This window comes from Aristolochia californica, unplaced genomic scaffold (assembly GCF_029961685.1).
Source record: "Aristolochia californica isolate CCGP_79_NKW_82.1479 unplaced genomic scaffold, dmAriCali1.0.hap1 SCAF_1, whole genome shotgun sequence".
Classification (NCBI taxonomy): domain Eukaryota; kingdom Viridiplantae; phylum Streptophyta; class Magnoliopsida; order Piperales; family Aristolochiaceae; genus Aristolochia; species Aristolochia californica.
In genome coordinates this window covers 1324193-1339464 of record NW_027181770.1, presented here as the reverse complement: position 1 = coordinate 1339464, position 15272 = coordinate 1324193, and the positions used below count along the sequence as shown (strand labels likewise).

The window sequence follows — 15272 nt, the reverse complement described above, 5'->3', positions numbered from 1 at the left end:
ACATCCAATGACAAAGCATCTAGAAGTGGACCCCATGCCATATGAATTATGATAATTTATTTTATAAATAATATATTTAAAACCATAATTCCAACACATGGTTGATCTCCTCTTCCTATGACCAAGCAGATAAAGCGATAACCCATGACGTTTATCTCTTCTTACGGAAAATGTGTTCCCCTCATTTGGGTGGAGGAAGAGAGTGTGGGAAACAAGGATTTAGTCGATGTTTACTGTTCCAGAAGACAGGAGAGCACTTAAATAAAGGAGGCGCGAAGTTGGACGTCGGAAGAAAGATGGGATGCGTGTGACGACAACGTCAGACGCAGAGATACCACAGTAAAGCATGAGTCAATCATCTTACATGAATCGAGGAAGTGCCTAGGATTGATTCGAGGAGGTTCCTGCAGGAAATAGGAATTACTGACGCCTGACATAGTTTTGTTCTTTTTCTTTCTTAATTCTAACATTTCTTATTTCCACTTGCTTACTGTAATTAGTAGGTCTACTAGTCTTGAGCTCTGAGCAACAGTTCAGTCTCCAGAGCCCGCAAGCGGAGAAGAGAGGAGATGGGTTTTGGCATGGGCCTAAACCTCGTTCTACTGCTGGCCATGGTGGCCACCAACATCCTCGCTCTCTACCATCTCTCTTCCTACCAGCAACTCCGATCCCCTCCTCCTCCGCCAGTCCCTGGTCACCTAGTGCACCAGCTCTCCACTATCAGAGCCACCATCAACCATCTCACCCTCCTCCGATCCACCCCTTCTCACAACCGCCCTGTCCCGCCGGACCTGCTGCTTTTCTCCCGTCACCTCCGCCTGCCGCCACCATCCTGACCTTCTACACCTCTACATGAACTACAAGCCCTTCGCTCTGTGCCCATCCGATGCTGCCCTTTCTGAGAAGCTTATCCTCCTCGGCTGCCACCCGCTGCCCCGCCGTCGCTGCTTCTCTCCCTCCCCATCTTGCAAGTCGCTTTCATGCCTCGGGTTCGACCTCAAATCTGAGCCCTCCAATTTCCTGTCCCCTAAATCTAGTCTCGAACTTTCCATCCCCCAATTGCTCCAACTTGCAAGCAATGTTTCCTCCCCTGCTCGTCTCGCGCTGGATGTCGGCGCCGGTACGGGGACCCTGGCCGCAACTTTGAAACCTTTCAATGTTACTGTGGCTTCGACGACAATGAACGTGGGGAAAAAGTTCAACGAGGTGATCGCGATGAGGGAAATGTTGCCGTTGCATGTGCCGCTACAGCAGCGGTTCCCCATGTTCGATGGCGTCGTAGATCTGGTGAGATGCAGCCACGCCGTGAACATAGTTAGGTTTGGGTTCGGCTCGGCTCGGCTCGGCTCGGCTCGGTAACAGTGATTTCACGCACCTGTGTCGGGTATTCTCTTAGACATTAACGATATTTTTGTATTTGTCGCACCGATTGAAATCAATCAATAATCAAGACGGACATTGATGAAGAATTTCCTTCATGTTCACTGAAGAGTTTCCGCGAAAGGGTTAAAACCGACAAATCAGCAATGAAGTTGCATTGTTTTTCGTTTGAATAAACAAAGTTTTCGTTTCCATAGGAATTGGGTCCCGATTCTCCTGACGGCTTCTCCAGGCTCCAACTGTCAACTGTAAAATTAAATAAAGAAAAGCTTTATAATGCCGGAGGAAAGAACCATGTCCTCGTGGTGAAAAAGTTGCCTGGATATGGATGGCGAAGGGATGTAAGATCGTCAGAAATCGCGTCCAGGTGCAGGGAACACTAGCCAAAAAGTTTATGCCCAGAAAACAGAAGAAGAAAGTGCGCAACTGGGTAGGAAATGGCCGGACTGACTACGACGGCCTCCATTGTGTTCTTACCAATCTCGTCATATGCGTCCAGTCTTTCTCATAGTCGGAGGAACCCGCTTCTCCTCCTCAGCCAAAGCCGTTCAAAATCCCTTTCCTGTTTATCTGGAAAGAGAAGACTCTGGGTTCCAATTGTCACAGCTTCAGGTGAAATCCACTCCCATCTTTACTATAATGCCGTTCACATTTACGTTTTGGGCTCTTCTGTTGTTTGTTTTATATCATAATTTGAGAATGAAGTTGAATGATGTCGTAGTAATGTGGGCACAGCAAGCGCTGCTAGAAGCAGCTTGCTCTCTGCAGGGATGCAAAAACCATAATTTTTAGTAGAGGATACTGATTTGGTGTATAAAAGTTGAAACTTGCTCCTTCTCAAATACTTGTAGAAGTCTTCAGGTGAACTACGGTCAGCCCTTAGGGACGTTGGCCCTATTTTGAGCCTTTTTGGTGACCTCGTCTTCATGCCCTCCAATTTTATGCTGGAAACCATGAGCTCGGGTCTAAAATCCTGTAAACAAACGTCTCTTCAAATTATATTGAGGAAAGAGGCTTATACAGTTTAAAGGTCTGGAGAGGATGATTCAGTTCACTCACTTCTGCTGTTAAAACCGGAGAATCAATGGTGTAATTTAGATCAAATGCACCGTTCTTATCTCTCTTGGCTCTTTCTAGGTACTGTCGGAAGTGCCGAGCTGGTTGAGGAGCCAGCGACCAAAGTGAAATTTCAACCGGTAATCAGTGTGCCGGGCTGTTCGGAATCGTTGAAGTTGCTTGGTACAGGTTTGTGATTATACGCTTGCTTGGAGACCTGATCGTAGTTACTAAAGATTGGTGGCCTCACAATATATTGATTTTTTCCCTCAAAGAAAACCCCGATTCGTTGAAAGTTTTAGCCACTTTATCCATCCAAAGTTTCCAATTGATGAAGATGCTAAAGAAATGTGAAACCTACTCCATATGTCAATTTGCTGTTTCTGGCTTTATTTTTCACTACAGGCTACAGGGAGAAAGTTTTTGCAATTATTGGTGTGAAAGTCTATGCTGCGGGCTTGTATATGAACCAATCCATTGTTCAAGAACTGGAAGCTTGGAAAGGAAAATCAGCTTCTGAAATTCAGCAGGATTTGACTTTGTTTACTAAAATTTTTGAAGGTACGAGCTATGGAACTTCTCCTGGTTTTGCTTAAAAGTGTCTAAACACAGAAAGCAATGTTACAAGCTTTCACTATTACAGCACCTTCAGAAAAATCATTACATATTGTTCTTGTGAGAGATGTTGACGGCAAGACCTTTTGGGATGCATTGGGCGATGCCATCTCACCGAGGATGCAAGCACCAACACCTACTGATGAAACGGCACTCTCTACGTTCCGAAACACCTTTCAAGGGCGACCTTTAAAGCAAGGAACTTTTATATGCCTGAGTTGGGTGGATCCATCCAAGATGCTTGTAAGCATATTATGAAGATATAAGGAAGTGAAAAGTGAAGTTACTTACCAAATTTCATCCCTTGTTCCCGAATATGAACATCTATGTGTGCATGCAGGTTTCAATCTCATCTGATGGGCTGCCTTCTAATGTAGATGCAACAATTGAATCGAGTAACGTTGCTTCAGCACTCTTTGATGTTTTTCTTGGAGATGCTCCCGTTTCTCCTCCTCTAAAAGTCTCTGTTGCTAGTGGATTAGAAAGGCTTCTCCAGTAAGAAGGCTAGTCAGTAGTAGTTCATATCTTCAGACTATATATTTCTATAAGTGAATTGTTCCTTTGCCTGTAGATTTTTCAGTGACTACAGTTTATGATGCCTTGACATTTTAATGAAGAAGCTTTATGGATTGGAGTTCATTTTGTCTGATTTTACCAAAAAATCAGACCAAGAAAAGGTTGAATAGACTATAGTGTAAGTCTTCACAAGCTCCCTTAATCTATAGGACTTTTGCCTTTTGAACTAATGGAACAGACATGGAAAGACTTGAGGCGTGTAAGGTGAGTGACTTGAAACTGTGGAAGATTCAAAAAATTATTTTAAATTTCCAACACATGTTTGTCTGATCTAATCTGCTCAAGCATCTTTAGGACCTCGGCCATAGTAGGTCTCAAGGATGGATCCGTTTCAAGGCACCTCATGGCAATACCAAAGACTTCCTTAACTTCATTGACAGGGAAGAGTGGTAAGCTACTGTCACTTGCTAATTCTTCCCGCTTATACTCCACAACTGCTTTCACCTGTTCAGACACCAGATTATCATTATATAAACAACCTTCATTTCAGAAAAAAAATATATTATACTAAACACAAGAGTTTACTGGTTTAGAATGTTGATGGATTGCATGTTGTCTTGTATTATATGTAGAACTGACAAACCAGAAGCATTATATTGCATATGCTAGCAAAAACCTCAATTGTTGAGATTCGAAAAGAAGAGTATCTCAAACATAAACACAATGTACTTGAAAAAATATTGAGGAATTAAAATAAGAGAAGCACAGTAAGCAATGCATTAGACAGAGAATATCTTCAGCTATCTTAATTTCTTAGGGCTGCTTGCATTGATCCAGAAAGGCCAACCTCAAATGTCATTGATCCAAAATATTGACTTGAGGCAAAAATAACAGCACATGAGTTTCCTAGATGCTTATATCTTCTATTGGTACACCATAGTGAAATTCCCAGTCATTAGTATTCAAAGTTTGCTCAATTAACTTGATTGAATCAAATCAAAGGAAAACAATCAACTTTATCATATGAAAAGAGCAGATTTACTCTTAGATTTTTTAAAAACTCGGTCAGCTTTTGCTGCAAAGGACACCTACCCAGGTTACCAGCTTTGTTCCTTCCTCAATAAATGTTTCATCTGTTGGTCTTTTCCCAGTTAAAAGCTCAAGTAAAACCACCCCAAAGCTGTACACATCCCCCTTTGCTGTTGCTCTCCCGGTATCAAAATACTCTGCAAAAGTCCATGGTTATTTCAAGGTAACCCACTTGGAAAAGCCAATGATTTAATGTTATGCACTGTACCTGGAGCCAAATACCCGAAAGTCCCAGCAACAACTGTAGACACATGAGTCTGATTCTGCCCCATCAATGTGGCCAACCCAAAGTCAGAAACATAAGCCTCCATATCTTTATCCAGTAAAATATTGCTTGACTTAATGTCTCTGTGGATTATATGAGGAATGCAATCGTGATGAAGGTATGTCAAACCCCTGGCTGCCCCCACAGCTATCTTGTACCTGGTGTCCCAATCCAAATTGATCCTGTCATCATGTTTTCCTGCACCAAGCCTTCCTCAATGTCAAAAGACAACGCAAAATGCAACTCAGAGAAGAAAACAAAAATTATTATCCACTAATGGCATACCATGAAGATACAAATCCAGACTCCCTTTAGGCATGAGTTCATATATAAGAAGATTGAAGTGACTTGCTGTATAATATCCATGAAGAGTCACGATATTCCGATGCTTTATGTCCCCCATCGCATCGAGCTCTCTTTCAAAACCTCTGTCCCTCTCTGCACTACCCTTGTTTAGCTTCTTTACAGCGAAGGATATGGAATCGGTTACTGTCAATCTATACACAGTTCCATAACCTCCAGACCCGATTATATCTTTGTTTGTTAGCTTCATTGTCTTGTTTAGAAAAATCTCTGAGGTTAGAGATTGCATCTTGGATGACCTAAAAAGAACCATTTTTCCACCTGTCACCAAGTGAAACATTAGTATGTTGCTCTCTATAAGAAGTGGAGAAGCAGCACCACTGCGCTCAGATTCTGGAAAAAAGATGGACTCAGAAAACTCAAAGCTGAATATGGGAATTGTGCAATTCGCCACCATCTCATCAACCCTCAGCTGAAAACAGAGAACAAATTCATTATTACAGGAGTATTGAGTACCTGACAAGCTATCTTGAAAAACCTTCTGCTTACGGCACCATCTTTTATAGAGGAGGACGGCAATCACGATCTTTGATATGATAAACGCAATGACGCAGATGGTTATATAGGATCCCACGACTCGACCGTTAGCCATTGTTACTCAATCCAAAAATGCCTATTTCCACTCGACCTCTTTCAGTCCTTGGCCACAAATTGTTTCCTGGGTTCTTCTTTTCCCACTTTGGTCAATTGGGAAGTGCAGACAAATATCAGTTTCATGAAGTTCTCCCGGCATCAAAGCTTCCGAACCTACAAGACCCAGAAGATGGAACCCCTCACATTTCTTCAATTCTATGCGACTTATAGGACTTTACAAGTTTTACAAACACTCAATCTACCAAACCCAGGAAATGGAATTTAATGACCCAACTAAAAAAGCCATGAAATTTCTACCAGTGCATGCACGTTGCAGTACTTTCAGAGTTACACAGACTCAAATTTATAGCAGTTCCTACCGACTCTTTTCCCATTGATTTGCAGATCCAGAAAACGTCCAGTTAAAACAACTTTGGCCGAGAAATGCATATCAGACTCAAAGAGATAATTTCAGAAGAAAACAAAATGGAACTCATATATAACTGTCAAAACGCTTCTTCAGTTTCCGCAAGCATAGGGTACACATCATAATCAAGTAGAAAGACCACTAGGATACAGATACATACCACTGGCTAGATTAGCTTGAATCGCTCGAATCCTGCTAAGCCACCAACATTCACAGAGGTAGCGTCCTAGCAAAGTGCAAACCCAGAAGCAACCCGCTATCAATATTCACCCAGGTCGCCAACCAATAAAAACATATTGTTCTGCAAGAAAATCGAATGGCTGAATCTCCGAGAGTTTCCTCAGGAACGCGTAACCTCCCTTGAACACAAAAACCTTAAGAAAACAGAAGACTAAATACAAGCTTGACAACCCAAAAAGCAGGTACTAGAGCATTATTAATGTCTTCTCTTCACCGAAGCACGGGTGCCTCTGGGCCCGTGGCAATTCACCATCTACGGCGGAAGCACGTGATGAAGAATCTGAAAGGACCCGTGCCACGTCTACTCTGTCTCTGTCCTCGAGTGTGTCTATATATGAAAACTGGATCCATAAATGAGAACTGGATCGCTGGGAGACAGTTGTCGTGCGTGGGTAGGATTGTTGTACTTAAACGAAAGGAGGGAGGGGAGAGGAATGTGAATTCAACCACCCACCGAGCAAGTAAGCTGAACCATGTGAAAGCTTCCCAAGTTACGGACAGCCGAAAAGCCAACGTTTTGCTCTTTTTGAGGATGTCTGTCATCGTAATCATCTGTTTCTGGGTAAGTTTTCAATTCTGGAACAGTACAGATGTGAAAAGGAAGAGAAAAAGAGGATCTACATTTCATTTCAGTCAAAAGTTCATCGCATGACCCATCACTTGACCGATGCAATCGTGCAGATAGGATTAAAATATCAAGCAAACTTAATAAAAATCTCCGTAGCTCAAGAGGTAAAAGAGTTTCTGTCCATTCATTCGCGTTGTAAGAATTCTCTGGCAAAGGCTTTGTCCCCGTGATTTATTAAAGAAATAAATCAGACACAGACGGAAAAGTTAAAGAAATCAAAAAGTTGATCTCAGCCCCTTCTTTTATCATTTCAAGCACCTCGTTGGATTTTAATATATCTCCATTGATGTAAAAGTCTTTTCTTTTGGACATTTCATGGTGGTTCTCATCGAATCGGGGAGAGATGTTGTTGTCACTGTGTTCCGATTAGGGGAGGTCTCGAATTGGTTTTGTTTCAAAAGAGGCACTCCCAGACCATATACCCATATATTTACCATTGTTTTTAGGATTTTAAAATTTTAATTTGGGAGTAGGGGTGGACACGCATTACATGGGGAGGGTTTCCTAAAACCTGAACGCAAACCTGAAAAATTGCAAACAAGGTTAAGAAAGGTGAACGCATATTAAGCACATCTTATTCACGAAGTTAATTCTTCATTTATAAGAGATGAAAGCTATTATAAGCGAAAAGTGTTCTTTAATAATATTTAAATATCTGCACAAGTATGTTTGTTTCTTCCTTAATGCATCTTTTGAAGTGCACAAATTCATAATCAAAAATTGAATATAACAAATTCCTCTTTCACTCAGATTTCTCTTTGAAGGACCTGTGAATAGGTACAACGAATCTAAATTAAAAGAAAAAAGAAAAAAAATCAGGCCTGCTTCTGTATCTTCTCCTGAACTATGATAATATGTTTGAATGCTCTGGATCAGTGATAATAATGTCGAAATCAGACAATGTCCACTCGGCGACTGCACTCTCTGCACTGATGTATATCTCCGTTCCTACGTTAATTGATGGCCATATCCTCTTTGCCGGTGGAGTCCCAGGATCCTGGTAAACAGTAAACGAATTTGCAGTGAGAATAAAAAGTGATTGTAGCAGGTCTACAGAGAAAAGCAGATGAAGAAATACCTGATAGAAATATAAATCCCTGGACAATCTCCCAACGTCAAGCTCCCATGTTCTTCCATCTCCGATCCATCCTTCACCTGCTTTCGTGGGGTAGCCATAATCACCCCAAACAGGATGCGGGAGGATCTGCAATATCTCTTGAGCCTGAGGATTGCTGTATGGGTCGCACAAATTGTAGGGCTCCTCTAAGTCTTGGGCGTTGCCTGGGCTGCAGTGGACGTGATAAGCAGAATAGGGATAGTTGGCTTTGTCAGTGCGGTGAACGCGAGTGCCATTAGGGAAGGTGTGGTAAGGAGGGCAGACGTGAAGATTGTCCGCCCTGCACCATGGCGTGACTGCTGGGTTTATGATCAACTCGCTGTATCGTGTCACATCCGTCAGTACATCACCGTCGCAGGGCCTGCCGTCGTTCTTCCAGCAGCTTCCCATGTCGAGCAGATAGAATTGACTCTGTGGACCGCCTCCCTTTAAAACGTTCAGGGTGTGTCGTACTTTGAAGTTTGGAGATTCCGGAATCTGCACTAGGATTTTATCGTTCAGTTTGTGGAAGAAACAGAACTGGGATGGTTTAGCAATAACTAGTAATTCAGGAAGAGAGAACTTACAATCTTCGACATCCCTCTCGTGGGATAATGGTAACCGCCGGAAAGCCCCTTTGTGGCGTCAGACCTGAGGTAGAGCATCAGCCATGGATACTTGACGGAAGTCCTCAACTTATGATGGAAAACCCAGCTACCCTTTCCAATCTCCTTCTCCCAAACTACAGAGTAGTAGGAAATGTTTTGGCTTTCTAGGTTTACTCTCCTGTTGGCATCCAAATCATATGTCCCATAGAAACTTCCCTGAAGAGTCACATTGTCTCCCTGCATGCTTGTATAATTGTGGAAGATGATGGGGTGATTCATGCAACCAGGTCCGAAGCATGGGAACCTGGTAGAGGGCCCGAATGGACCAATCTTCTTCCCGTTTTCAGGGCAGAGACCGGCAAACACATCCATGTTGCCACTCTTCAGCATGATCATCCAGAACTGCCACGGATGAGGATACTCGTTCACCTGGCATTGGTAACCCAAATAAGCCTCTTTTGCAGGGGCATAGAGGTCGACATCGTGCAGGGCTTCGGGAGGAACACCGAGGAAGGGATCACCCACACCGAGCTTGTTATCTTCTTCCGTCACTCTGTGTATTATCGAGTGCATCATTGACTTATCATCCTCTGAAAATTGATAAACTCGATCATATATATCCATCTCTCTCAAATAAAATATTTTGAGAAACCCATAAGTTAAGAAAGGATGGTATGGTCACATGGAAACAATCAAACACTCCATGACGATTGTCAGCTCTTTTATATAAATTATTATAAACAGTAATGTCTAGAGACAACTTGCTCCACAATTCATATCTACTGGTTTCTCGTATGTACCCAGTTGTCTAAACGTAAAGCAAACTACCAGCAAAAATTTTCTTTCTGCAGAAGACTCTATATATTCAGACGATCTGTGTTATGCTTGGGCTGTTTGAACGACACAAATCATAAACAACAGGAATGGAATTAAAACTTTAAAGACATCGAATAGACAACACCTCGTTTTGGCCGCCATGTCTAATGAGTCCCAGTTAACCAAACAAGACCTAGAAAAACTCAGCTTCCATGGTCAGATCATGTAATTCGAGACAAGAACAACTTACTGTCGTCGGAGAGCTCGCTGAGGACGTCAAAGCAATCGGCTGCCCTCGGGCTTCCTTGGAAGGGAACTTCTTCACCAACTTCATTGCACTGGTTCCAGGACTCGAGAGCCAGTCGCAGACTGTCTCTCTTCATTCCAGGATCCCCTACAGCAGACTTGGCGCACTCTCCCCCATATGGGAAAGAGAGCATCGTCGTCATCAACATCACCAAATAACACCAACCCAAACGCCATGAATCCATTGTAATGGGTTGGTGATCAGTTTGCAGACTCACGTAATGGTCTTGGTCTCTTATTTATAGACGAAGACGGCAGATGTTTCAAGAAAACAAAATTGTTAATAAATAACGACTCTAATACAATCCAAACATTCGAAGTTCTAATTAATCTGAACAACCGAGTGAACAGTTTTTTAAGTATGCCTCCACTTTCTTATCCTGTTGTCTCTTCTAATATTATCCTCTTCCTGAAATTTCTCCGTTGTTACATCTTCTTCTGTAATAACTATTTACTCTGTCAATCATTCCCTTAACAGTGCCCTTCTTAAAATCACTCTACCTTATGATCTTTGTCTTAATTTAGGCTAATATTTTATTTTTTTGAATGACTCCAAAAGATGTTTCTATCGAAAACAAAGACATTACGACAATTTGCTCTTGGAGCTTAGGAAATTTGGGTCGTAATATGAGTATGTCATTTAGTCTAAATTGCAGCTTTCAGTTAGGCGTGTCCATAGTCAACTGTTGGGCTCAATGGAGGCCCTTTGGAGCCCAGACCCTGTATTGATGCCCAAAGGCCTTGCACGGGACGTGGCAGTGGCGTCCGTTCACGCGAGTCGCGTCTATTATGAACGATGTAATCGCTTTCGCACCAAAAGAAAAAAAATCTCTAAAATATAAGTTTAGGGCTTGATCACTGGCGGGTAGGCTTGCAGACCACGCATTGTCCCGAGCGCTGTAAACACATTGAGATTCTAAGCAACGTCGTTTGATTGCCCCGACTCTGTCGAAAATGGTAGGTGAACTTCGCAGTTGTCTCTGTTATTCGACCCTATTTCCATTTCGAGATTCTCTGAGCTTCTGTATGTGGCTCACGGCTTCAACTTTCAGTTTCAGACTAGATGACTTGCTATCGGGGATGATCAATGTCATTGTTCTTTACTTTTCCAAAGAGAAGCTGAATGAGTGCGCTTATTCAAGCTGCTATGTTGGTTTAGTGAATGAGTTTAGTCCTTTTTAGAAATTAGACTCCAGCTGCATTTTGATTCTGTTGAACCCATTTCTAGTGAGAATGCATTTCGTGTTCGTTGACAGCTCAATTATCAGGAAAATCTGTTTCGGCTAACTTTAGTTTATTGTGGTTAATTTGATATTTTTAAGAGATCTTGATACGTGATTAGGATGTCAGTTCGATTTGGAGCAGATGTGTGGTTGTGCCCATCTTCAAAAACAAAAGAAACATCCACACTAATGACTTCCGGGGAGTGGGAGTCAGTCCGTAGAATTATGGGAGAGAGTATTTGAGAGTAATATTAGGTCGATCCACATGATACTAGAACGCCATTTGTTTATTGTCAAGGAGATGAACAAAGTGTGAAATCTTGCTTAGGTAAGGTCATGGAGAAATACTGGATATGAACAGAAACCCACACACGCTCTTGCTTTGGAGAGTGTATTAGATTGGGTAATGAAAAACCTGGCTATTTGAATAACAAGAAGACTGGGCAGAGCCCAACAGGGAGATACTGATATGTTTCCTGTGATTATGGGCTTAAATAAAGAATGAGCCTTAAATATCTAGCTCTTTTTACTCATCATGGATGAATTAGCTGCACTTGTTCAAGAGACCACCCATTTTATCTTTTGTTTGCAGACGCCATGGTTGACTATTCTACTAATGTTGTGAAGACAAAATTAGATGCCCCTATATTTTTAAGCCAGAAAACTTGAGTTAATTGGCTACCTACATGGCTTCCATAATTGAAAAATGAAATTGTATCATCATCTTCAATGTAACAAATTAATCCACCATTACTTGAATCAATGTCTTTTAGTGCTATCATCTCTAATAAGTCTTCTTCATTCTCTTGACTGATATTTCTAACATTATTGTAGACAACCATGATCAACTCTGCATTTTGTAGCATCTGCCAATTATTGCTTCATTCTAGGTTGGATGAGTCGATGGATGCTCAACTGTTATAAGGTGTTGTAAAATATATAAAATTTTAAAATTAGGGCCTTTGGGGATTTACAATATCAGTGAAATTTGGTTGTGGTCAATGGTTTTCCTGTTAACAGGCATTTGGCCTAATTGTCTTCATGTAGTTATGGATGTGTATGTTGTGTATTATGTGTATCAACTATATTTAACATACCAGAGCATCTTAAAATAATCCATTGCTAGTGTTAGAGATTGGTTGTATGCTAGGTACTATCTGGAGAAGGAAAAAAAAAGGAAAAACAGAAAGCATGTATTATTCCTCAAACTTTATGTAACTAAAGGACATAAGTAGAAATTGTCCCATAGCTGCTATATCAAACTTTTTTTGCTTATTAATGTTGATGATTCTATAAGTCTGTCATCTTATTTTTCTGATAGATGGTGTCACTGTAGTATGCATAATAAATTTATCTTCATTGGTGTTTCTGATAACAAACTAGAAACAATTTTGAGGAAGTAACCATCAGGAGTTTGACTGACATATGTTGTGCTGGAATTCAAGTGTACTGAAAGGTCTATTTTTTATAGGATGACCCAGAATTAGAAGCAATCAGGCAAAGGAGAATGCAGGAGTTAATGGCACAGCGCAGCCTTGTAAGTATTTTATGTCTTATTTGGTGTTTAATGCTCTCTTAATTTTTTATTTGCTAAAGGCATTAACAGTGAATATGATTGATTTGTGTAGGGTAACGAACAAAGCTCAGAGCAGCAGGCTGCACAGGAAACTGCTAAAAGGTTATTTTTCAGTCAATAATAATTATTTATGTGCATGTTTTTGGTTTAAATTGATCTTTCGAGCAACTTTTTAAATGTTGGAACTGAACCTTTTTATCTAATCAATTTTGGTTCTTTCTTAGCATCTTGAAACTGTCTAGGAAATGTGAGTTAATTGTCTCAACCACTAATTTCCAGGGAAGCTGATGAACAGCGTCAGATGATGCTTAGTCAAATTCTGTCTTCTGAAGCACGAGAAAGACGTAATTTGCTATCTTTCTGATTTTGACTTTGGTTTTTGTTAAGTTATTGGAAATGCCTTCACATTAATGTCTTCTTGTCAACCTTTGAAGATTAACCAGATATTTTTTTGCTGTTCATTTGGTTGTCTTGAAATTTGAATCTTTTTCCACTGAATGATGTCTAGTGTGCTTCTGTGTTTGAAGCATGGAACTGGCTATGACTTGCCCGTGGGCATGTGCATAGCATGGTTGTCATGCTCTGATCTTCTTTTCTGGTTGTATGTGTTTTTCTCTCTTTCTTTTGTGGATGAAACAGCTTTCTTGGGTGACTCTTATTCCACCAGTGAGTTCCCCCTGGCTTGAGGACAGGTAGCCTGAGATATATCTTTTAATAATAAAAATAAAAAATCATCATTATTCTGTCAGTACACATTAAAATAGATATGTTCACTATTTCTTTGTTATCCATGCTGCCATTCCAGTTTTTTTCTCTAACAGACAGGTTATGTCTTCTTTTACCTTGTAAAAACTGGATTAAAACACTTATGGTTGCATATGACTTTCCTATATCCCTTACAAAACTTTTATTTTTCTGTTAGTTGTACACTTTATTTCTAGCTATTCACTTGGTATCATTAAATGGTATAAGTCCAGGATAAGAATCTACAATGCACTAGAAGGCCCTTTAGGAAAGGAACCACGTTTGTTTTAGATAAGTCTGGTTTTTCCTTTTAGAAATGAGCAATGTTAGCTGTATGTTCACTGCAATGTTTCCAAAGTAATATGAGTGGACATTCAAAGAAAAAGGGCGATCCCGCCATTCTTATTTTTATCTTATCTAACCATTAAGTTTGAAGCATCTCGTAGAAGTTTTAATGGTGATTGGATGGGTTTCAGTTGCAGGTTGTGTTTGTTATAATGACATAATATCTGTTTTTTTTTCACATATTACGTCATTGGCCAATTCTTCCATCAATTCATGATGAATGCACATGAGTTGTTTTGACAGTGTCTTGCTATCCTGACTGTGCTATTTGTCAGCTCTCTCAGTTGATCTTGCTTACGTCACATTTTTTGATAATCATTCACTTGGAAATTTTTTGAAATAATCATAAACACTTGATACTGGGAAGGAAGTAATATCACAAAGAAACTGAATTTATCACTTTCTCAAAAAAAAAAAAAAAAAAAAAAAAAAAAACCGAATTTATACAGTTTTACAAGGAAAACCACAAAGATCAGTGTTGTCCTAACTGCAATTACTTAAAAACTTAAAAAAGCTCACCATCATCTTTAATAACACTAGCCTGGATTTTTCTTCAAATGTAATCTTCTAACGAACATGTTATGTGGGAGCCTGATTTCAAGCATTTGTGGACTTCTGTCAGTGGCTGCCTATCTAGCTTCCAAGAGAAGTATTTTTGTCTGACATGTCTCAACAGTGATTGTTTGACACATTGTATGGTGCCCATGCATGAAGTGCAACTCTGTTGTTGCCCTGTTTCATTTTCTATCAATTTAGACCTTCTTAGTGGGTGCTGTTCTCCCTGTTCTTTTCAGTTGCTCGCATTGCACTGGTGAAACCTGAGAAGGCAAGAGGAGTGGAGGATGTTATTCTTAGAGCTGCTCAAATGGGTCAGATAGCTGAGAAGGTAGTTTGACTTTCCTTCATTTTTTTTAGAAGACTGGTTAAATTTGGATTGAGCCTTTAGTTTAATTTAGAGACGTTGTTTAGTATTAATATTTGATGCCTACCCATTCTACTATTATCATCTCAATGATTTTCACGCTGAAATTTGATACCTTCTTTAACAGGTTTCTGAGGAGAGGCTTATATCTTTGCTTGAGCAGATTAACACTAAAACCTCCAAACAGACAAAAGTGACTGTAAGTCCCTAAATGTGTCATTTGGCTCGTTGTACTTTTTCAGTTGAAAACTAATTCTTTGTGATTTGTATTCAGATCCAGAGGCGTCGGAGTGTACTCGAGGATGATGATTAGCAAGTTTGCATTACGTGAACATCCCATTGCAGTGATGAGTAATACCTGGCTTCTTATTCGAGCCAGCAATTTGATACGATGAAATAGGGCTGTAACTTTCACCAGGTACTCGAGTGTATAACATAAATCTCGTAAATGACAGACTCTCGTTCAACGGAAACGTTCACTCGT

General features: G+C 40.5%; 4 protein-coding genes and 1 pseudogene across 4 annotated transcripts; 3 read left to right on the top strand and 2 right to left on the bottom strand.

Annotated features, from left to right (window-relative positions):
- The first annotated feature begins 557 nt into the window (after positions 1–557).
- On the top strand, positions 558–1519 carry LOC137962754 (probable methyltransferase At1g29790; annotated as a pseudogene).
- Positions 1520–1665: 146 nt separating this feature from the next.
- Positions 1666–3670, top strand: LOC137962672 (fatty-acid-binding protein 3, chloroplastic-like). The gene is made up of 5 exons (XM_068809719.1): positions 1666–1992; positions 2518–2625; positions 2842–2997; positions 3080–3294; positions 3392–3670. Exons 1-5 carry the CDS (start codon positions 1818–1820, stop codon positions 3548–3550), a joined length of 813 nt encoding a protein of 270 aa, XP_068665820.1. The 5' UTR covers positions 1666–1817; the 3' UTR covers positions 3551–3670.
- Positions 3671–3707: 37 nt separating this feature from the next.
- On the bottom strand, positions 3708–6629 carry LOC137962596 (receptor-like serine/threonine-protein kinase At1g78530). Its single transcript, XM_068809600.1, has 6 exons — positions 6445–6629; positions 5741–6031; positions 5207–5545; positions 4865–5119; positions 4660–4793; positions 3708–4071 (listed from the first exon to the last, which is right to left on the bottom strand). Exons 2-6 carry the CDS (start codon positions 5874–5876, stop codon positions 3871–3873), a joined length of 1065 nt encoding a protein of 354 aa, XP_068665701.1. The 5' UTR covers positions 5877–6031; positions 6445–6629; the 3' UTR covers positions 3708–3870.
- A 1367-nt stretch (positions 6630–7996) lies between these two features.
- Positions 7997–10121, bottom strand: LOC137961884 (uncharacterized). The gene is made up of 4 exons (XM_068808502.1): positions 9923–10121; positions 8836–9446; positions 8231–8746; positions 7997–8149 (listed from the first exon to the last, which is right to left on the bottom strand). Exons 1-4 carry the CDS (start codon positions 10119–10121, stop codon positions 7997–7999), a joined length of 1479 nt encoding a protein of 492 aa, XP_068664603.1.
- A 689-nt stretch (positions 10122–10810) lies between these two features.
- On the top strand, positions 10811–15261 carry LOC137962525 (uncharacterized). Its single transcript, XM_068809474.1, has 7 exons — positions 10811–10935; positions 12673–12738; positions 12830–12879; positions 13057–13121; positions 14661–14752; positions 14916–14987; positions 15063–15261. The coding sequence occupies exons 1-7, from the start codon at positions 10933–10935 to the stop codon at positions 15099–15101; spliced, it is 387 nt and encodes a 128-aa protein (XP_068665575.1). The 5' UTR covers positions 10811–10932; the 3' UTR covers positions 15102–15261.
- Positions 15262–15272: the final 11 nt, after the last annotated feature.